Below are 23,360 nucleotides of genomic sequence, written 5' to 3' on the forward strand. Positions count from 1 at the left end.
GTCCAGTGGTTAAGACTGTGCTCCCAATGCAGGGGCCCCAGGTTCAATCCCTGGTCAGGGAACTAGATCCTGCAGCTGCAACTAAAATAAAAAGGAAGATCCTGCGTGCTGCAACTAAGACCTGGCACAGCCAAATAAATAAATAAATATTTAAAAAAAGGAAGCAAATAAAGAATTTTCAAACAAATAAAAACAGAGAGCTTCACTAAAGAAAATTTAAATATATACTTCAAGCAGGAGGAAAATGATCCTAGTTACAAGGTATTTTCTTTTAGGAGGAAGATCAAGAACTCTAGGGTTGAGAGACCTCTATCTACTCTTCAGGGGACATGTTTGCTTACCTCTCAGGTAAGTTTGCTTTTACTTCTTTTACTTCTTTTTGGAATCTGTAGATTCTTACTTTCATGCCAGCCCAGTGAGGTGTTAAGAAAAGTTGTTATTAAAAATATTTTATCTAGCATTTTAGTTATTTCATTTGGGCAGGATTGCCCACTCACCTGTAGGAGATGAAAGTCCTTCTAACAACTTCTTTAGGTTAACTCTCCCTGCCTCTTCAGTCTACATGGAGTCCATGTTACCCATCCTCCTGGCATGTTGTACCTTCCCCTTGTAGCACATACATCAGCTATATTTTCACACTTATTTTTATGCTCTTTAACTTAATTGTCTACTTACCCCAGTAGAAATCTAAGGGCTAGGTCTGTATTGCTCTGTTTTATTCCCACACCTTAACAAGTGCTTGGCCCATAGTAGGTATTCAGTAAACATTTATTGAGTAAATAATGTCTACTTAATTAGATATTTTAATGTCTAAAAGTAAAATTAATTAATGAGTAATTAATTTTGAGTGAGAAGCCAATATTAGGTATTAGATCAAACACAGCTGTGTGTCTCTGCTTCAGATCCAGCCTTGGAGACAGTACTCAGGGCTGGTGAATTCCCATAGAACTATGCTGTCTAATATGGCAGTCATTAGCCACATGTGGCCATTTAAATTATTAAAATTAATTAAAATTTAAAATTCCTCACTCACACTCGCCACTGGTGGCTATCCTATTGGGTACTGTAGACATAGAACATTTCCATTATCATAGAAAGTTCTGCTGGAAGTGCTGCCTTAGAATTCTCAAGAATTCTTAACTGCTCTTCTGTCTCTGTTTTGCTCTCGCTCTCAGTCTTTCTCTCTCTCCCCACCTCTAAACCAAGTGCAGGGATTGTCTTATTATTAGTGACTTATAATGGTGCTTTGGAACAAGAAGATGCTGGGTACTTTGGGTGACTAGCACCATCTCACTTTTCTTTCTTTTAAATTCCTGAGCTATTGTTTACTAATACATTCTTTTATTCCTATTTCTAACTGAAGCTGACTGTTACTTGGGTAGAAAGCCTAATTGCTTTCTTTTCTAGGTCCTTAAACCCTTTGCTAATGTTTCAGTCTGAGAGTTCCCAAAGCCAGGGTTCTAGGAGAGTTTGGCATGTCTGAACAGCTGAACTACGAGATAATGGAGTAGGTCCAGCGGGGTGTGGGAGCAGGGCATTCTCTCAATAAAAGAGCTCCCCTCTCTGTACACATGGCCGGTTAATTGGCCATTCTGGGAAAGCATGGATGGGGAGGGGGGGCTTCTGAGAATCGCCAGTGACAGTTAAGTGGCCTTTTGTTGATGTCCTCTGCTGAACAACTTTGTTGGATTTAGTCTCTGCCTTTCCTCCACCTCCTGCAGACTTTCTGTTAGATTCATCATTTACCATTCAGGCATCATCTTTCACTTTCTCCTTCTAATATGACTGCTTTGTGTGCTGGCCTCTGCTTTATTCCTACTGTTCCCACACTGTAAAGGGGGCTGTGTGGGGCTTCAGCAGCACTGAGAAATTGACTCTGCTCTCTGTTGAGAACTATAATAATGACTGCAGTGACCTTCATGTATAGCAGAAAATGCACTACCTATCCTGGCATAATGGTGACCACCTGAAGATAGAGAAAAGGGACTCTTCACTGAATTCCTTCTCATAGAATAACATTTCCTTTGTTCCCCTCTCCATTTTCTTCTCTCCCCTTCTCTCCACTGCAACTGGAGTCCTGAGCTAAGATGCAGCTGTGACTAAGAGCTAATGCTTTGAGATAATGACATTGTATTTTGCAGGCTTTGCCAAGCCAGTTCACCCAAGTTGTCTCATCTAATACCCCCCAAAAATCCTGTGAAGCAGGGAGGAGAGATTTTATTAACCCCGTTTGATTGACTGATGAGTAAATTGAGACTTAGATTAGGTCAATTGCCCCAGACCTTTTAGACAGGAAATGAGCACCAGCTCTGTGTCTAAACACGGCATTGTTTCAGTGGTGTCCACATCCTTATGTGCAGGGAGGATATGTGTGAGTGGATGGGGAGGGAGAAGGAGCACAGAGAAAGATTAGGAAGAGGGAGGAAAGGAGTGGTTTCCTTTGGCCTCTGGCTTCTCTCATCTTTCTCTGGAGATGGAGGATTCGATGTTCACGAGAGGCTGGCCCAGCAAACCTCTGGGGAGGAAAACAGCTAAAGGCCTTGTCTTCCTCTTTCCCTCCCCTCCTCCCCTTCTCAGGAGAAGACTCACCTAGGAGTGGGGAGGGGCGCCCCAGCTCTCCAAGACCTGGCGTGTAGGAATCCCACGCAGGGTCTCCCCAGAGAGAGCCTAACGCACATTCTCGGGTCTGGCCTGTCGGCCTTTAGGTGCTCTGCTGTCCTGAGGCCTGGCCGTGCCCGTGCACGAGGAGAACCCCTGAAGTTCGCCTGGAGGAAGAAGCATGCAGGGCTTCCCCAGAGGAAGTGTGGGCCGAGGGCTGTCCCCTGTGGACAGGCAGACGCTCCTGGTCTGCAGCTTTGTCCTGGCAGCAGCTTTGGGCCAAATGAATTTCACAGGGTGAGTGGCTGCTCCTTAGTGGGAGGGAGGATTGCTGGGAGCCAGGTGACCGGGTGGCCCAGCGGGACCTGATCAAGGTGAAGGGATTCAGGATTTGAGTTCCCATCCTGAACCCACTTCCAACTCCGTCACCTCTCAATTTCATGTGAGAGGGCAGGACACGCAGCTGTATTATTGTCCCTCCCGCAACCCAGAGTTCTTAGTCTGGACTCCAAGGGTAAGCTTTCAGGGCTCCAAGAACCCCCTGAAATCATATGTAAAATTTTTTGTGTATCTACTTTTTTTCTGGAGGAAGTGTTTGTAACTTTTCTCTGATTCTTAAAAAAGTTATAACCCCCCAAAGACTATGTACTCCTAACGTATGGGTGTGGTATTGTCTTCCTTTGAGTAAAAATAAGTATGAGTATTATATACTCTCTACGGACATGATTTCTCAGCTTCCCAAAGATCCCGCAAGGTAACCACTCCATAGTATTTCCATAGTAGAGAAGAGGAGACACAAGCTTAGAGAGGGGGTTCATCATCCAGGGCGTCAGAGCCAGTCAGGGAGGGAGCCATCGCCATCCCAGGCTCAGACCCCAGAGGTCACACTGCCGGCTGCTCAGTTACATGACCTCCCCACCCCTCTGGAGGGACAGGAAGGAGCTCAGCTTCCCCCTGTGAGGTAGTGTGAGATTGATCTCTTCCATGTCCTGGGGCTCTTGGGAGAAGGCAGGAGAGGGCACGGGGCTGGGGGCAGACATGGCCTTGGGCCCTTGTATGAAGAGCACATGGGGCCACCATTGGTGCCCCCGACCCCCTGTGTCTGTTCCTTTCTCTCCTTTATTCCTTTTGTTCTCCCTCCCTCCTCCATCCCCCACATTCCTTTCCCACCCCGTTTCCCCTGTCTTAACATTGGGTTCATCAGCGGCACTGACAGGCTTTTTCATATTTAGTCCCCTGGGTGGTCTGTCCTTGGGGCTGCAGAGACCACTGGTCCTGGGCTAAAGGGCTTTCCTGCTTCCCAGGGCTACAAGTCCTTCTGCTCAGGGGTCCTCTAGCCTCCCGGCTGTCCTGCCAGGTCCCCGCAGTCTGGCCTCTTTTCCACTCTGCCTCTCCCAAGCAGCACAGTCTTCCAGGAATCCCTCTGAACAGCTCCCTCCACCCTCTCTGTGTCTTTCCAGTGACCAGGTTCTTCAAGTCCTGGCTAAAAATGGAAGCAACTTTCACTTCTTAGAGATCTGGAGGGCCTGAAGCCTCAGAAGGTGAGGACTCCACAGGGCTTGGGGACGAGTTCTCTCCTCCCTCGCAGCAGCCTGCACCTTTGGCTCCGTGTCCTGCTTCCCCCACCCCAAACCTGCCCTCTGGGTGTGTCTGCCAAAGATCACAACACTGTGGAAAAATCAAATGTGCCTCCTCTTCAAAAGAGGTTGGGAGCGCTCACCTGGAGGGTTGGGTGGCCCTTCTTGGCTTTCCCCTCTGTCCTGTAGGGGGCTGCTCTGAAAATGGCTGGAATGTCCTGAAGCTACACGAGAGGTCCATGTATCTCTGGGTGGTATGCCATGCAGCATGCAGACTGGACACATCTGTTTCCCAACTGCAATGGCTTAGCTTGGCAAACCTGTGTTTTATTTGGGTTCGTCCCTGTCAGCCTGAGCATTGGTTTCTGAGAACATTTGTCCTCAGCAAGTATTCCACAAAGGAAAACATTTTCCTCAATAATAGAAGGGCTTTGTTTGAGGGCTGTTGAAACAACCGGGTATTTCTGGATGTGGCCCAAAGCCCACGTTCCTATTCGTTTGAGTGCCCCTATCAACCAGGACTCAGAAAACTTTATAATAAGTCTCTCCATTTTACAAACTGAAAAATAGACATGGCAGTCGGATGGCACAGGGATCCAGATCAGGCCTCTCCTACCCCTTTGGGGTTTAGGGGCAGTGATGTCTCCCTCTCCTCACCAGGGTTCTTGTCCATGTTAATGTTCCAGATGATGAGCCGTCTCACCTTTAGAAATTATTTTGGGCTCTTTGCATCCAGGCGAAGTTACATTTTGTGAGTGAGGCTGGGAGATGAGGTGCTTAACATCAGGGAAGGAAACTCAGTGACTTAGGGATTTTGTTTGTCCCTGTCTTTCTGCTCGGCCTTAGGGGTTTCATTTTGGAACTGGGGCCCTTTCAACTGTATAAGAGAAGAACATCTGGCCCTCCAGGGTGCCTACAGGATTGTGTGATAAACATGCCCATTTTTTTCTCCTTTGTGATCAAGGTGGACTTCTGGCGTGGCCCAGCCAGGCCCAGCCTTCCTGTGGATGTGAGGGTTCCTTTCTCTGAACTGAAGGACATCAAAGCTTACCTGGAGTCTCATGGCCTTGCTTACAGCATCATGATAAAGGACATCCAGGTGAGGTCCTGCCCCAGCACTGTGGCTGGGGTCTCACCTTCATATCTTGTTTTGGTTTGGGCCCAACATGGAGAAAGAACATCCAGGGCTAAAATGGACGTTTTCTTTCTGGAGTTTCATCTGCATTTTTGTGAACCTACCATGGAAAGAATGAAACCTCACACTTCTCAAGGAAAATTTAAATCTAAGACAGACTTCATAAGTCATAGTATGGTAATGGCAGGGTAGCTTGTGGAGTCCTCTTTTTTTTTTTATTAAAATTTAAAAAAAATTTATACAATTTTAAAGGTTACTTTCCATTTACAGTTATAACAAAATATTGGCTATATCCCCCGTGTTGTACAATACATCCTTGAGCCTGTCTTACACCCAACAGTTTGTACCTCCCAGTCCCCAACCCCTGTACTGCCCCTCCTCCCCCCACTGGTGACCACTAGTTTGTTCTCTATACCTTTGAGTCTGCTTCTCTTTTGTTATATTCACTAGTTTGTTGCGTTCTTAAGATTACTTGTGGTTTCCTCTTATGGAGGAATTTGTAGTTCATGACAAAGGAGGAGAGGGGAGAGAAGGGAGACAGGAGGAAATAGCTCAGGTCTTCTCTAGGCACCATGGGGAGGAGGCACCTCTTCTGGATGGCTCCTTTTGCTTTTCTGACTGCTCCCTCCTGTCCCTGTTGTGTCTCAACCATTTGATAGCAGGGGATTCCTTCACTCCAGAGAGGCAGGAAGAGATGAGAGAAGCCGAGTGTGAGCCCTGCTGCGGTTTCCCTCCCCCAACCTCCACTGCAGGGCTCTCAGTACTGGGGGCCTCTCCCAGGCAGGCTTCTGCCAGAGGAACAGCTTTGGGAGAAGCAGCTGCAGGCCTGCCCTTGGGGAGGGTGAAGGGAGACTTCATCCCAGGCACCCGCCCTCACTTGTTGCTGCACCTTACAGCGTCTTTTCTGAATGTCGTGAAATTCTATTTTAATTGTTCTGTCTTCAAGGATAGCCCAGGAAGTCTCTTTCCTAAATCGATTCTTTCGGGCATCACTGGGTTAGACCTCTCTGGCTGCAGCCCTCCGCAGACGCCGTCGTGTACCTGTAGATTTGTATCCACGTAGATTCCTGTGCAGCCACATTGTGCTGCAGCTAATCTCCTCTAAGGGCTTTGTGTGTGGGAATACACAGTCCCCAGAGCGCACACACTTGACATCACATACCATTAGGTGCATTCCTTCCCCTGTAAGCATGGGCCTGGGGCACTACGGTCCATTCAAAGACCTTTCTTCCTCCTCGGGCACATCTGTTTCCCGCTGGACATTTCCCTAATTAAATCCCCCACAAACAAAAATGGGGAAACTCCCACAGACAAGAGAGGCTACCACATCAAAAGACTTAGTGCTCAATTCTCATTTTTCACCCGTGCCTGCATTTTGAAGTTTGCATTTCCCTGCTTCTGTCCTGCCCTGGAGACCCTGCAGCATTTGGCAAAGAGATAGGAAGAGGTCTCTGACATTTTTCTGTTGATTTCTGCATATCAAGAATGGACCCAGAGGCACCTGTGAGTCTCCCCCACTTCACCGGCTCCTCTGGAACTGTCCTCTCCTGTCATCCCCGGCCCCTGGATTCCCTTCGCCAGTGGGAAACGGGGAGCTTTTCATGCCCTCTCAGTAAAATGCCCTCGACTCCGGGCCCTAACCCAGTCCGGCAGGATTTTCACCAACAACTTGCTCTGTCAGCAACGCATCAAGCTCTGATTGTTATACTTGAGATCACATTTTGGCTCCCAGGGAGCTGGGGCTGGGAGGAGGCTGCTGTGTTGAGTTGATTTGTGGTGATGATGGGGGAAGGTGTCTAGGAGGAGGGAAGCTCAGAGGTGCTAACAGGAGGGAAGGGCTTTGCACCACTCAGGTTGTTGGCCTCCAGTCTCACGTTTTAGTTATTGATGCACAGACCTGGTTGCCTTCTGTCTTCTGGATCACCTCACCCCAGTGTCTGGCATAGTGTCTCCTGCATGGTGGGCCCTCAACCACCGTGTGCTGAATGAATCGCTCTGTTGGCAGGTTCAGGAGGAGCATGCCCGGAGAGAGGCCTGGCTAATATGCTAGTCTTTGTCTCCAGAGCCCCCTCCCCTGAGCCCCTCAAGGTACAGAATCATTTGCCTTATCTATCTTTATATTCCCAGCACCTACCATAGGGCCTGCCACTTAGGCGGGGCTTAGTAAATGTTAGTTGACTTAATGGACATGAGAAGGAGAGGGAAGAGGAGAGAGTATGCTTGCTTGTTAGTACCAGGCTGAGAGAAAGTGTGGAAAACCTTGGTGCCAGCTTTTACTTTGGCCAGAGGCGCTGGAGATTTTTGAGGAAGGGAAATGCCCGCCTGCCACTCCTGCCTTGTGATCAGAGGGATGCTTGAGATCTGCTTGTTCATTCCACCCACAGATGCAGAGATACCTACTGTGTGCCGGGTATTGGGCAAGGCACTGGAAAAACAAAGATAAAAAAATCTAGTCACTGGATCCAGGGGCGCTTGAGTGCTGTGGGGATGGGAGAGTTGAGGGGAGTAAATCAGTGATTACAATGGAGTGGATGATGCGCTGATGGAGTGGAGCAGGTTGCTATGGGAGCGAGTACAAGAGGCACTGCATGTCGCTCCGAGAAGGCGGTAATTACGGTGTGGCTGAAGAGCGGGAGGCGGGGGGCGGGGAGGGGAAGGGGCCTATGATTGGCACTGAGGCCAGACCAGAGCACAAAGGGCATCCTCCACCAGGTGAACAAGTCAAGATAAAATCCCAAAAAGCGTGGGGGAGCCATCGGAGGGCTCTGACATGATCAGATTTGCATTTTAAGAAAAATCCCTCTGACAGTGACAATGTTGACAATGTTGAGGTGGGGACAGGAACAGGGAGAGACTGACAGACAGGAGGGTGGTGAGGAAATTGCAGTGGGCCAGGGAAGAAATTATCTGATTCTGAGTGAGCTGTATTTGCATTTAATTTTTCTTCACCTCCTCATTCTTTTCAGCCCTTTGGTTTTGTTTTTTTTTTTCCCTGGGATGAATCACCATGGAAAAGCTTCACTTGAGCAATCAGCTCTGTGGATTTTAATGGCTTTTTTCTGATTACAAAATTAATAAATATTCATGATAGATAATTTGGAAAATAGGGGAAAGCACAAAGGAGAAAACAAAAATCACCCATTCTCCGAGCACGCTCTAGAGCAAGATACAATTTAGTGTAAATACTGCTTCGCCAATTTTCCCCTCTCTCCTGGATCATTCCCATTAGCATACAAATATAGAGTTATTTCTCTCATCTTAAAAAGGTCCTCTCTTGATCCTTTCCCCCACCTCCAGCTATCACCCCATTTCTCCTCTTCCTCATAGAGCAAAACTCCTGGAAATATTGACTGTACTTACCATCTCCATCCCTCTCCTCGGGTGGACTGTCCACCTCATGCTTCACCTCAACTGCCCTTGACAACGTCACACACAGCTCCTAGGTCCAACTCAGCAGTCAGCTCTGAGTGCAGTGTCCTGTTCTTTCATCTTTCAGCCTGACTGGTCACTCTCTCCTCTCTGGAACATGTCTCTCCTTCTGGCTTCCACGACACTACGCTCTCCTGGTTGTCCCATCTTACTGGCTGCTCCTTTCCATGTTGTTTCCCTGTTTCCCAGCTCTGTCCTTTGACCTCTCCTCTATCCCCTCATCCAGGATCATGGCATTGAATACCTTCAACCTCCTGAATACTCCCGTATTTATAGCTCCAGCCAGACTTATATATCCGACCTGAACTCCAGACTGACGTATCTGACCATCTACTTGGCATTTCCACCTAGGTGTCTAATGGGCATAGCAAACTTCACAGGTACAAACCTAGCTCCCCTGGCCACTCCCTGGCTTGCTCCCCCATAGCCTTCCCCAACTCAGGAAATGGCAGTGCCATCCTCCCGTCACTCAGACAAGAAACCTGGAGTCATCCTTGACTCTTTTCTCACATCCCACAGACAGTCCATTAGCAAGTCCTACCAGCTCTCCCTTCAAAATATATCTTACCACATCCTATTCTATCACCACGGGTCGACACCCCATCAGCCTTCACCTGGATTATTCTGGTAGTTTCCTAACGGTTCTCCCTGATTCCACCCTTGCCTCCTTATTGCCTAGCCTCAAAACAGCAGAGGTGACCTTTAAAAATATGCAAGTCCTATTATGTCACTCCTCTGCTTAAAACCCTCAGTGTCTCCCCACATCATTCAGAGTAAAACCCAAAGTCCTTAAGACTGCTGTAAGGCTCTACACGATGCAAGCCCCACCCCACGTCACTGGCCATTCTCCCCTTGCTCACTCTGCTCCAGGCACTGGAACCTGCTTGATGTTCCTCCAGCTTGCCTGACCTATTCCTGCTTCAGTGCCCTTGACTAGGATCATACCTCAGGGCCTTTGCACTTGCTGGTCCTTGTAGCTGGAATGCTGCTTCTACAGATATCGGCATGGCTTATTCCCGCACTACTTTCAACACTTGATTCACATATCAACTTTTCACCCTATTTTAAGTTGTACCCTTCTCCTCCCACACTCCCCCAGTTCCCGCCCTCACTTTTCTCCTTGGCACGTACAGCCTTCTAATATCCTATATGATTTACTTATTTGTCTTGTTTGCTGTCTGTCTCCCCTACCAGACTGTAAGCTCCATGAGGGCAGGCAATTTTGTTTTGTTGGCTGCCATATCTTTAGTGCCCAGTGTGTGCTTCACAAACACTGGTCTGCTGAGTAGAAGAGATTAAAAAGTGGGAAAGGTGTTGGCTGGGTGGCAGCTCTAAAGAGGAGAGGAAGACAGGAATAGGCAAGGAAAGGAAGGAATCATGGGTAAGGCCCTGAGGGAGAGCCAGAGTCTGGCTGCATGGGGATAGGGGGCTGAGGAGGGTTGGGGGTAGGGGTTGGGAGACAGGGTCAGCAGAAGGACTAGGCCCCTCTCTTGGTCCCAGGGAGGGGCAGGGGCTGCCTGACTCACCCAAGTGACCACTAATGGGGGTCACCTGCTGTCCAAGTCCTGCAGACACCACTTCTCCCTGGAGGAACCCAGATTTCCTGGTCATGCCCTGTAATGATTATTCCACCAGAGTCCTGGAGTCACCCAAGAGTCACTGTTGTTGTCCTGTCGTTGTCATCATCATCATACCTGGCATTTACTGCATGCTAGGCAATGTTCTAAGCATTTTACATGTATTCACCCTTCTAATCCTCACATGAACACTTCAAGTATGTGTGAAAGTACATGGTAACATGACCCCCATTTTATGAATGTGCAGAGAATTTCCTAATTTAGGACACTGAGGCACAGAGAACTTTGCAATTTGCCCAAGTTAGTGACAACGTCAGGATTTAATCTGAGACAGCCTGACTCCAGGCCCTGGACCCTTTACTCTTGTGCTGTCTGCCTTCTCAAGCGGTGTCGTTGTTCGTATGGCGTTTTAGCTTTGCCTTTTGGGCAGGGAAGCCCCGGTTCGGTCTTGAATTCTGAGGGGTCCATTCTAACAGCCCCAGATCTGTACCCCCTCACCCGCCATCCAAACGTAGGCATGGACTGTAACTGCCACCGGCCATGCAGCTGCGACTGCAAATGTTAGGCCTGGAAGAGGAGACCAGGGATGCATGAGAAGAGGTGACTGCCCTCCTCACAGAGCGGACATTAGAGCCCATCTCCTGCCCGCCACCACTGTTTCTGTGAACTTCGTCCATTTTACGTCTGTGGTTGGAGTGAGCTGTGAATGCAGATTCCCCTCAGGCGTCATCTTCACCGTTATGATCAGCTTCCCCCAGCCCCCCATCTTGGAGGTGCTGTTCTTAATGTCCCCATCCTTCCTTGCTCCTGTCATAAATTAATTTACACCGAGGTATTACTTTCCCTGTCAGCTTACGGCTTCCAGGGAGGCAAATGGCTTACTTCTGAGTCTTTTTTTTTTCTCTGAGAAGCCTGACAGGGCTGTAATTAGGCAAGCCTGCGGCAAGTCTGCATTCTTAGTTCTCCCATCCCTTTCCCTCAGCCCTGTGAAGGGAGCAAACATCTGCGTATTTTTCAGGCCAGGGTAGATTAATGTTCCTGGAATCAAGGGCCCAGCTGTGAGGGCTGAGCATTCCCAATTTGTAAGCGGGTGTCATATCCATTCACAAGGCTGTGAGCGTGTTTGGAAAGTTATTTGCAGTTTAGTGCCGACTTCCCATTTGCCTCCAAGCTGTCGTGTGGAACAAAGGACAGCCTTATGGGAACTCTCTTCCTGTGGGTGTCCCTGAGCTGTGGGGAAAGAACTGGATCCTCAGGTCCTATCTTCCCAATTTTTCTTCCCTCTCCTCCACCTTCACTCACCACCTCCATCCCTAGGAAGTTAGATGTATGGGCCCTTTAACTTTACGGCGTTGGGGCCCTGACTCCGGGTGCGTTGGCCTGACCTGCGCTCTGCTCTGCAGCTGCTCACTGCAGCTGGTCATGCCCGGCCCACAGTGAGGGACACACATTGGTCATGGAGGCTGCTGAGATTTCCGTTGATTTTCTGGGAAGAAGACAAATTTCCTTTGTTAGAGCTTCCCAGGCTGCTGCTTGTGCCAATGAGGATCAGGGCTCCTCCAGCCATCTCTAACTAAACCAGCAATCCCAGCTTTGCCCAAGTGGGAACGTCCCCAGCCCAGCGAGTTCAGCTAGAGAACATTGCAATTACAAATGCCTAGCGTGTAGTTGGTGCTCAAAAAGAGAATGAAATGAGCCCCAAACATTGACTTCCACTCCCATTTAAAAATCTGTGAACTTGAGGGTTGTGAGCAAGCTGACAGGGGCGATGGGGTGAGTGTGTCATCTGATAGTGGCCTCGGCTGCAGCGGGGCAGGGCGGGAGTGTTTCTTCTAGCCCTGGGACTGAAGGCGCCATGGCTGCTGCTTTATTTTTAGCCATTTGGGTGTTTTGTCTTTGTTTTAGTATTATTTATTCATTTAGAAGATTTTCCTTATTGAAGTAGTGTGAGCACGTTGCCAAAATGCAAAAATAGAGAAAAGGAAAAATTGCTTGAAATCATAATCTTTCTCTCCTAACAGGCATGTTAGCATTTTGGGTTTTTTTTGACATTTTACTGTGTTGTTTTCCTATGCTTGGGGTATTGCCTTTTCATTATTTTAAAGCATTTTTAAATTACAAGAATAGTATGATGGACTTTTCACCTGTTGTTCATATTTTATATGTGTGCTTACTCTTTCTCTCTCTATGTACACACACACACACACACACACACATAGACATGTGTGTGTGTGTGTGTGAGATTCTTATTAGCTTTTAGTTTTGATAGCTAGCTGGCCTTAAGGAACATAATGTTAGAAACTAGGATATCTGGGTTTTTATCTCACCTCTGCCCCTAGTTAGCTTTGCTATTAAGTCTCTTTACCTCTCTAATTTGCTTTTTCTCTAAAACATGAATAGTTAATTCTTGCCCTGTCATCAGGTCATCTGACCAGATCAACCGAGGTGATGAGTATACAGATGCTTGGTTAAACTAAAAGACTCTGGCCTGAAGCAAGGCATTATCAGGATTTACTTGTGACCCAGAGCTGCAAACCAGAGTGACTCTGGGTTGACGGCCTCTGCTTTCCCAGCACCCCTGTGGCAAAGGGGCCCGGGCACCTCCCATGCTGCACAGGCAGGGCTGAGTCCTGGGGTGCTTCGGTCCCTGGGTGTCAATGTAAGGGTATGAGCTTAGGGTGAAGGGCACCTGCCCACCTCACTGAGTCCCGAGCTGAGAAAAATGCCCCAGGATGATGTGGGAGGTCAGTTCAACCCAGGCACTATACTGCCCGCTCTGTGGGAAGTACCACATGAGGATTGTGTGCCAACTCCAAATTGCCACTCAAGGAAGGACATTACTTTGGCTCACCTGTACTTGTGTTTAAGAGGCAGTTAAGATGGTGAGTGACAGACTGTTGGCACATTAAGTATAATGATTTGGACTGGCTTTTCGAATGGCTTGGACATCAACTGTCTGGGCTACTTCCTGGGGCAGAGTGCATGCTGTGGGTCAGGGGAGCCCTCTGCTCCCCCAGGGGTCAGTGTACATAGTTCAGCTTGGGCTTTGGCTCAACAGAGTGTTCACAGAGGACAAAAGCAATGTTGGCAGTAGCTCATGAGCATCTTTTCCAAGACACTTTTATATCTTTTATTACATTTTATCCTTTTGAGATGGGCAGGGCAAGTCCCAATTTTAAAGCTGAGGAAACCAAGATCAAGGTTCCACAGCAAGTTAGTGGCAATGGCACACTTAGAACCAAGTTCTCCAGACTCCTTGTCCTGTGCTCATCTGGGAAATGGCAGCATGAATGCCAGCTTGCCAAGTGGAAGAATCACCCAGCAACCTGGCATCTCCTCCTTTTGTGCAGTTCACACTCACAGTGGCTCATTCTCGCGTGTCGATGCTGTGTTTGTGCAGCCAGCTGAGGCAGAGCCTCAGAAGAGACATGCCTGGCCCAGCCTCCTCTTCCCTTCCTAGGTGCTGCTGGACGAGGAGAGAGAAGCCATGGTGAAATCCCGCTGGCTGGAGCGCAGCACCAGTGGCTTCAGTTACTCCTCGTATCGCACCCTGGAGGAGGTGGGTCTGCCAGGTCAGGCTCTGGGCTCTGTTGTCCTCTTGAGCCCTCAGGGTCTCCAGCCTCAGGACTCTGGGGTCTACAGGAGACTGTGAGCTGACGCTTGGGGAGTGCAGAGCACACACTGGGCGACAGGACGTAGACAGATCAAGGAGGTCCAGAAGCCAGGATTCAGATAGAGGGGACTGTGGCCCGGTCCAGAGCAGGCGTGGGAGGTGGAACACTAGAGCAGGGATCCAGCACCGGCCAGAACAGAGCAGGTAGAGGCACCTTCCTATCTGACATTCTGGCTAGGGATCCAGGGGTCTTAACCTCTGAACGACCATTCCTGTGTTAAGTGACCCCAGCTGTGAGTACTAGAGCATAGAGGGACAGGAAGCTAGGCATGTTAGAGAGCCATTTTGTAGAATTAAAGAGTTGCGTTCAGCTGGAGAAAATTTATGATTACAGTTACAGCCATTGAGGGCAGGCATGACTGATTGTGACTTGTTCATAAAGGTAGAATATGCAAGAAAAGCATAGAGACGCCCAGTCGAGAAAGAAACTCTAGGCACACATCCTATTTCCATGTAAAGGATGACATTATTGATATTGTCCATCTATTATTATCATTATCACTCTCCCCGTTTCACGAAGTCCGTTAATAGAGGATCCATTTTCTTTCGTATATTTGTTAATTTAATTATATATTGGAAGAATAAGAGAATGAATTAGTATATTCCATCAGTATTTACTGATGTCAGAGATAAATAATCCTGCCTTCAAGAGGCTTAGAATCTAAAAGGGTCAGGATGACTAAAAACAACACTGCAAGGACTGAGATCTGTCAAATGGATTGAATGGGCCAATAATATGGAAGCAAGAGAAACTTCCAACCAGAGAGAGCCATGCAGGCCGACCCTGGGGACTGAGTAGGCGCAGCACATGCTGCTCTTCCAGGCAAGGCTTAGGAAGAGCCTGGGAATCCAGGCTAACCACAGCTCCTGCCTTAGACCCAAGGTAGTCTTTGATTTTTGTGATACTTTTAGATCCTCAAGGGAGGTGGGAAAGCATTAAAGAGGGTGGGATGGGACAAGGAGAATACTCAGAGAGATCCTGGGATTTGCCCCCTCCCTGCTTAACTGCCCATCTGAGAAACTTCATTCCTTTCAGATATATACCTGGATCGACAACTTTGTAACTGATCATTCAGATATTCTCTCAAAAATTCAGATTGGCCACAGCTTTGAAAATCGGTCCATTCTTGTTCTGAAGGTAAAAGCTAGCAGCGTTGACCACTAGACTGTACAGTGAGTGCCTCTGGCATAAGTTGAGCTCATATGGGGTTGTGGCTGGGTGGGAGTTTTAGGGAGAGAGATGTGTACACTCTTGTCCCGAGGTGACCCACAAGCTTTGGGATGGTGGTGTTCGGGGACCCACCCTTGTAGGTGTGGACAGGTGGTAGTGCAGTGACCTGGCATGTCTGGGTCAGGAATCTGGTGGGAGGGTTGCTAAGGAGATGGAACTGCAGAGTGGCAATCATCACCTTGGACTTGGGATGTGAGTGTGAGTGAGTCAGCATTCTTCCTGTTACCTCAGTTGCTTCATCTGTTTAATGGGAAGAGCGGTACCCAGAGGCTTCATTTACAACAACTGAAGTCATCTGGCTCAGGCAGCCCCACAGACAGGCCTGAGTCTATGAGGACACCTTTCAGCCCTTCACAGGGGCCACTGGAAACAGAGCTCTAGTAAACTTGGCAGCAGCAGTGCCCTTGGCCATGAAGGAGGCAGGATGGGTGAGAGTGTGGAGCCTACGGGAAAATGATTCTTTGTGTGTGCCCTAGAGGGCACTCAGGAGCATGGACCACGCAGGGCATTTGACATCCAGCTCTCAGAGAAGACAGGCACTGCAGTCCTCAACAATGCCCTGGGGGACTCTTCTGAAGGGTCAAGTGGTCTCATCTAGCTCGGGATTTGACTTCGCCTGTGCCTGCTTTGATTTCCCTTAAGGGCTGTCTGTGTTCCCCCTTTAATGCTAAGACCTTGCTACTCAGTGGGGTCCTTGGATCAGTAGCAGCAGCATTCCTGGGAGCTTGTTAGAAACTCCCAGCCACACACCCCTTTCCAGATCTACTGAATCAGAATCTGCATTTTACTGAGCTCCCCGGAGGATTCACGTGCCCCTCAAAGTTTGAGAAGCGCTAGTCTAAAATACTTTCAAACTTGGGAAATTCTGTGCCTCTGGCTGGATCACTTTGCTCTCCAAGAGCATCACTATGTCTCCAGGGCACCCCCACACGTGTTTACTTTCTATGGGCTCATGCACAGGTACCTCCACCTACAGCCCCCCTCTCAGGAGCATGGGGCCGCTCCAGGCAGTGAGGATACGTCTGGGGCCTCCTTCCAGGCAGTCTAGGGACAGCCCTGTAGCTGTTTTGGTTCAAACTTGTATGGGGTCCAGTGCTTTTCCCCAGTTCAGCACTGGAGGTTCGCAGCGCCCAGCCATCTGGATCGACAATGGAATCCACTCCTGGGAGTGGATCACCCATGCCACCGGCATCTGGACTGCCAGGGAGGTCAGCACAGACCATGGGGGCTGGGCTGGGGGAATGGGGGCTGCTCAACTATTTAAGGGCACCTCCAGTTGAAAACTTAATTCGTGGTTCTCCTAACCCGGGGGGCTGTCTACGCTCCTGCCCTATGGAACAGCTGCCATGTGCTCTGGCCTTTTGCAGCACAGAGCCCCAAGCTGTCCTCTGCTTTCTAGTTGTTTAAAATCCAAGCCTTTGGTTCTGCACAAGGCTGAACCTGATGACTGATGCCACCCCTGCCTGCAGCCACTGGCTGTACAGATGTCCTGCTCTGCTTCGGAGGAGAGCCCAGCAGGGCCTCCTGTCCCTCACCCTGTCCCCACCCTGCCCTTTCTTGCAGATTGTCAATGAATATGGCAAAGACCGCATCGTGACAGACGTACTGAATGCCGTGGACATCTTTATGGAGATTGTCTCCAACCCTGACGGGTTTGCTTATACCCACAGCATGGTGAGAGTACCTGAGAGGGAGGGGGTCAAGGATCAGGGGTCAGCTCTGGGGGAATGGAGGAAAGGTCACTGTGGCTTTGGGATGCTTGGCTGAGGTTCCCTAGGGGCAGGCCCCGCGGGGGCTCCTTGCAGAGCCTCACTGAGGCAGGCGGGCTGCTCAGATACTGTAGCTGCAGCTCTTGCCCTTCAGCCTCCCTCTTGCTGCCCAGGGAAGGCCACTGTTGATTGACTGTGCTTGGGCCTCTCTCCATACCCATGTTTAACCTCATAATACCCCAGGTTTAACCACAAAGCATCTGATCTGCAGCCTTGGCCCAGCCCCATGCCAGCCTCATCCTGCCCCAGAGATTCCTTCCTTTTGCCCCTCCCTGGCCCGCCGGACCCCGCTTCCTAGACCAGGATGTCAGAGGCTCCCACCCAGGAATGGGCCCAGTGAATGAGGTCACCTGCCCTGTGCATTTTCAGAACCGCTTGTGGCGGATGAACAAGTGCAGCAGACCCGGAATCTTCTGCATTGGTGTGGATGTTAACAGGAACTGGAAGTCAGGCTTTGGAGGTACTGCAGTCTGCTGCACCCGGGGGCAGGGCTGGAGAGGACTTGGTTCCTGGCACGTCTCCCACACAGTCAGATTATGTTGACTCATAACTGGGGAGGCAAAGCAGTTAGCTAATGCAAGTGAGTCATGGCCAGGGACAGGCAGGCACATGCCTAGGATCGGCCGTGGGGTATGGGGAGAGGTTGCATATGTCTGTTAAATGTATACATATGCTAAGCCTTCATGGGAAACAGCTCCTTGCCTGGGGACTAACTGCAAGGGTCAGATCCTAAACATGGCAGAGAAAGGCTTAAGGAGGTCCAAAGTAGTCTTGCTCATTGTTCAAAACCCAGAATTTGTGGTGCCCCACCCAAATATCTCTAGCCCTTCCTTGAATGGAGCATGCCACAAGAAAATGCCTCCAAATTCATTCCCTGAGAGCTGTGACCCAAATTTTGCCCTCTGGGGAGGCCAGAACAAAGGTTCGAACATAGAATAAACTAGTTCCTTATCATTAACACTGACTTGAGCCTGGCTTTTATTTTTGGCCCAATTACTTTGTGACCCTGGGCTGTTGGACTGTTGTTTACCTGCAGGGTTGTATCATTCAAGGGAGGGGTAGGCAGCTTCCTCCTGAGTTCCCTTGGTGTTCTTTCTGATTATCTCCCTTGCCACACGAGGGGCTTAGGGACTAGATGGGGAAACTGAGGCTTCCAGAAAGCCCAGAGATGAGTATGTGGACCCTGGGAATGCAGCAATTTGATGGTTGGGGTTCTGGGTCTAACCAGGAAAGTCTACAAAACAGAGGGGTGTATGGGTACAGCCCTCCGCCCCCAGATATTGCTCCCACACTATACTGGGGAATCAGGGTTTGGCTCCACAGGAGACGATGCCGTGCTGTTGGCTGCTCCTACCCCCTCGCCATGCTGTTGAAAAGCAGATCTGCAGATGGGAGGTCAAGCCCACGAGATAGAACATTCTAGATCTGGATGCCCATTGCTTTGAAAATCTGATTTGAGTCTGTTTTCATTGAAAAATAAGGACAGCTCTGAAGCATACAGAGCGAGGCCACCAGCCCACAGTGTAGGGGTTGCCGGAGAGTCTGGGGCTGTGTTTTAGCTGCTTGTGTAAGGGAACACAGCCACATAAAATTAGGTTTCCACCTCCAAATAACCAGACATTTGCCCCCAAGAGGGCATCCACGTGGGCCCCTCAGAACTGGCTGAAGGGAGTGCCCACGTACCCTGAGACAGACTGGCTAGAAGAAAGACAAATTACCTCTTAAAGAAAATAACTTTTGTGAGTTTCACCACAGGAAAAAATATCAGTATATATATATACACAATGTAAAAAAAAAATATGTGGGAAAAAAGCCCAGAGGGGACAAAAAGCTCCCATAATCCCCCTGCCCAAAGATTACTGCTTTTAATAATTTACCATGTCCTTCCAGTGAGTTCCCCTTGCTACAAATTACATTTTTAGAGAAGGAAAAATAAATAGCTAATGAATCCATTAGCAGGTACTTGTGAAACAGGCAGGCTCAGAGGACTTTGACTGTGAATGTCAGAGGCAGACAGCTAATTCCCATTTGGTCAGGGGAAGATTAGTTTATTCTGCCTAGCTCAAACCAGAACTAACGGCCTGAAGTGTTTCTCCATATTTGGGCAAAGCCACCTGGTCGTTGGCAGGGGAACCACTTTCCATGCGTGGGCTGCAAACGCAGACAAAGCTTGCAGCCTCCCTTGCTCTGCTCATCTGTTGCTATTTGTCATTCATCAAGTGTAGCAGGTGCAGAGGCTCCCAGCAGACACAACAAACAGGGCCACTGTTAGCTGGGCCAGCTCCAGCCTGTGAGGCTGCTCCTACCCCCTCGTTTCCTGCAGGCACATCCCCTTCTAACCAGGGTCAGTCCTTGCCCTAGGCAAGGACCCGAAGACCAAGAAGAGATGCGCTCCCAGGTGACAGAATTGCCTCTGGGCCTGCCTGTGGCCAGAAATATCGAGTGTCTGGTTAGTGACTCAGGGGGGGAAGATTTTGTTTATGGTTTTATTATTGCCTTAATTTAACTGCTGCGTAAAGAGTAATCTGTAGATCATCCCTCCCACCCCGCTGCCCTCACCTGCACCCTTGGGGAGGATCTGTTTGCTGCAGTCCTAGAGCAGCATCTGAACTGGTGGGCAAGCCTCTCAGCTCTCTGGCCAACTCACTGCCCTGAGGGGTGCTCTGGCATCCTCAGGAGGCTTCAGAAGTTGGGGCAATCTCTGGCCTCTGACTGGGCTTCTGTGCAGTCATTTCAGGGAGGAGGAGTGAGAGCAGGACCTGGGATGCTCTTTCCAGTTGTGTTCCTAACCCACAAATCGTGACCAGCCCAGCCTAGCCCTCCATGACATGGCCCTTGGGGAGGGGAGGAAAACAGAAGAGGAAGAAAAGAGATGGGGAGCAAAGAGTCTAGTAGGAGATGGGAACAAATTAAATTTGTGAACAGAATAGAAGCACAGCTGCTCTTTGCCCTCTCTCCAACTTAGGTCCCCAAGAAGAATTTTCAGACACTTTGCATCTGTGGTTCCCAGACCAGCCTTGGGCAACTATGGTGATCTAGTCTCTCTTTTCCTCCAAGTTCATGCTGTTCTTGGGCTATGGCTGTGGCAAAGCTTGAGCAGACAATAAGTCTGAGCACTCAACTGACCCAGGCCTTTCCCATGGCAGTGGAGGGTCAGCAGAGAAGGATCAGCTCAAAGGGGTCACTGCTCATAGGGGAGGCCAGGTTGGAGACCTACTGGCAACTGCTGAGGCAGGCCTGCCTTTCTAATGGAGCCACAGTCAGGACTTAACCAAAGGACAAGCCAAGGGAGCTCCCTACAGGGCTACAGAGCTGCTGAGTCATGGTGTGGCAACACTCCTCTGATGTACTAGGCTAGGGTATGAAGCAGTAACAAATATCCCTCCAAATCTCAGTGGCTTAACACAATATAAATTTATTTTTCATGCATACAAAGTCCAATGTGGGTAGGTGCCCCTCCTTGACAGCTTTCTTCCACTGGTGACAGAGGGATCCAGGACACTTCTCCATTTAGAGTTTTTTCCTTCAAGCACACAGACAGAAGAGAGTGTTGAGAAGTCGCACTTGCTCTTAGCCTCCAACTAGAAGTGACACATCATCACTGCTCACATTCTCATTGGTCAAAAGTAGTCACATGACCTCAACCAAACTGCAAAAGAGGCTAGGAAATGTAGAGGAGTACAGTATATTTTGTGAGCACTAAGTGTCTTTCCCAAGCCTGGGAATTTGAACACTTTGGGTGCTTTGACTCTACTTCCAGGAAATGGTTCTAACAACAACCCCTGCTCAGAGACTTATCATGGGCCCTCCCCTCAGTCAGAGCCAGAAGTGGCTGCCATTGTGGACTTCATCACGTCCCACAGGAACATCAAGGCTCTGATCTCCATCCACAGCTACTCTCAGATGCTCATGTACCCCTATGGCCACTCTCTGGAGCCTGTTTCAAACCAGGAAGAGTTGGTGAGATTGGCTGCTTAGGGCTTGGGGGAGGCATCCAGCAGACTCCCAACAGGCCCCATGGTAGGGAGTGGGGGGTGGGGGGACTTGTTCTCACATGTGATCAAGTTCAAAACTGGAGGTGCTGTGCTTCCTTCTCACAAGAGCCATCTATATGTTCAACTTCCAAGACTCTGAAGACCCTGCTTCTCAGCAGCTGGTGAGGGTGTGGGAGTGTGGGGAGCACCGGCATCTCACTCTCTGGATTTAATCTTGCAGTACAGTCTTGCCAAGGATGCAGTGCAGGCCCTGTATGAGGTTCATGGGATCGAGTACATTTATGGCAGCATCAGCACCACCCTCTGTGAGTGAGCCTTCCCTTGTCTGTTGCTGCTTCAGGCACCACATCCACCTAGGGTCGGGCCAGGTGCAAGCTCTGCTGACTGGCAGGCCTGGTTGGCCACAGGGTTGTGCCATAGATCTAGCTGGGCTGGGCCAGAGCTGATTTCCACATTTGAATAGAAGGGTGAATGGTGGTACCCAGACACAGACACCTGTTTCTTTGCAGCATTAATTAGTGCCTATCTCCCAATGCCTGGGTTACTGCAATGTTCTTTGAGGGTAAATATCCCAAGTCTGGTGGCCTCCAGAAGCTTCTTTTTGCCAGGGCAGAGATTGGGCTGGGTGAGCAGCGTATGGCCCAGGTTGAGGCCTGGGCCAAGCTTGGTGTGGTCTGGAATGGGTGGGAGTTTGGCCCCCAGGGCCCACTGTCCTCTCAGGATGCCTCTGTACCTTGTGACCACACCCTGTTCTTCCTTTTGGGGGCATTTCTTTGCCCTTTTGTATCCAGATGTGGCCAGTGGGATCACTGTCGACTGGGCCTATGACAGTGGCATCAAGTACTCCTTCACCTTCGAGCTCCGTGACACGGGGCACTATGGCTTCCTGCTGCCAGCCACACAGATTATCCCCACAGCCCAGGAGACGTGGATGGCCATTCAGACCATCATGGAGCACACGCTTAATCACCCCTACTGACAATACTGCTGAGGGCAGAGCCAGAGGGTTTGTCTTCTTTCCCAAGGCCTGGGCTCCTCCTGAAACCCAAGTTATGGATCCCTTCCCCACCCCTGCCCTGACTCCTTAGGAAATAAAAAAATGTTTGAAGAGGCTTGGTGGCTTCTGGCACTGACTGCCACCCCTTTGGGCTCAGCATTGAGGAGGGGACAGGGGCCTTGGAAATGCCTCTTCATTCCTCAGGTATCCAGGCAGACAGGGGGACTAGCAGCCCTTCCTTTTTCTCCTCTTGAAATGTTCTCGGGGCCTAGAACAGATAGCACACCCCCTGGAGCGACTAATACACTGCACTGTCCCTTTGGTATTTACATTTTAAGTGAGCCTGGAGGGGACAGTATTTGATCTGAGGGAGTGGATCTCCAGTGGTGGTGTTTCTGGCACCCGGAGCGAGGGGTGGGTACAGACAGGCAGCCTCCTCCTCTTCCTGCTTCATTTCCCATGCTGGGTAGGGAGTAGACGCACATTTCAGAGTCCTCCATTCAGAAGATCCCTCTCACCCTGTTAACAAAAGTGAAAAAGTTACTGGTTTGTGACCTGCTCTTCCTGGGCACCCTCACAGCCTCCCTTGGTCTTGGGAGCAGAGTCGCAGCCAGTCAGAGCCAGCACAGCACAGCACTGCACATCCAGAGAGAAGTCCTCTTTTTCCTCCTCACGATAATCATCGTGGTTGTCGTGCACTGAGAAGTTAGTTTAGGCAAGGCCATTTACTTTATCTCAGGGAGAGATTCTGAGATACAAATGAGGTCCCTTCCCCCATCCTCAGGCTTCCTTGTACCTTTTGCCTTCCCCCATCATTGGGGAGCCGGGAGGGTCTGTTTGCCCTGCTTTCAGGGGAAGGCAAGTACCCCCGAGAACAAGAAGTCAACTGGAGAACTGAATGGGCTTGTGTAAGTCTGAGGCAGGAAGCAAGACTTTCATTTGCAAAAGCCAGACTTTAGTAATTGTTGTTGCTGAAGGAAAGGATTGTGGATACCCATGAACTGGCGCCTGCAGGACACAGGGTGCAGAGTTTTACAGACAGGGAAGAAAGCGGGCGAAAATAGGAACAAGTCCCCGTTTCCACCCAACCTGTAAAAGAAGACAGAAGTTGGACCAGTTAACGGAAAGAGGGGATCAGTGGTGATCAAAACTCTGGGTATGGGCCATGTCCAATATGGCGCCTGAGCCTCAGATTAACAGTGGCTGAGCAAGGGCTCTGGACAGGTGATTAGAGGCAGCCATATGGCTGGGTACACATCAGTAATGCAGCTGTTGAGAGCTCTTAGCAAAGAAATGAGAAGGTTGGCGGGTAAGAAGGCTTAGGGTAGAGGCAAGTAGGCTGAGCCGAGGGGCCATGCAGCCAGCAGCCATGATGGCAC

General features: G+C 49.6%; 1 protein-coding gene across 1 annotated transcript; it reads left to right on the forward strand.

The window, feature by feature from the left end:
• Window positions 1-2,779: 2,779 nt before the first annotated feature.
• CPA5 (carboxypeptidase A5) lies at window positions 2,780-21,963 on the forward strand (the record flags this gene model as incomplete). The annotated part of the gene is given in 12 exon segments (XM_082847089.1): window positions 2,780-2,895; window positions 4,059-4,087; window positions 4,090-4,139; window positions 5,140-5,274; window positions 13,777-13,875; window positions 15,026-15,127; window positions 16,327-16,428; window positions 16,784-16,894; window positions 17,359-17,449; window positions 20,750-20,949; window positions 21,205-21,289; window positions 21,776-21,963. Coding segments are annotated over 12 exon segments (1,308 nt in total).
• Between the last annotated feature and the right edge of the window lie 1,397 nt (window positions 21,964-23,360).

The sequence above is a fragment of the Leucopleurus acutus genome (assembly GCF_964270905.1).
Source record: "Leucopleurus acutus genome assembly, chromosome: 9".
In the NCBI taxonomy this organism is placed as follows: domain Eukaryota; kingdom Metazoa; phylum Chordata; class Mammalia; order Artiodactyla; family Delphinidae; genus Leucopleurus; species Leucopleurus acutus.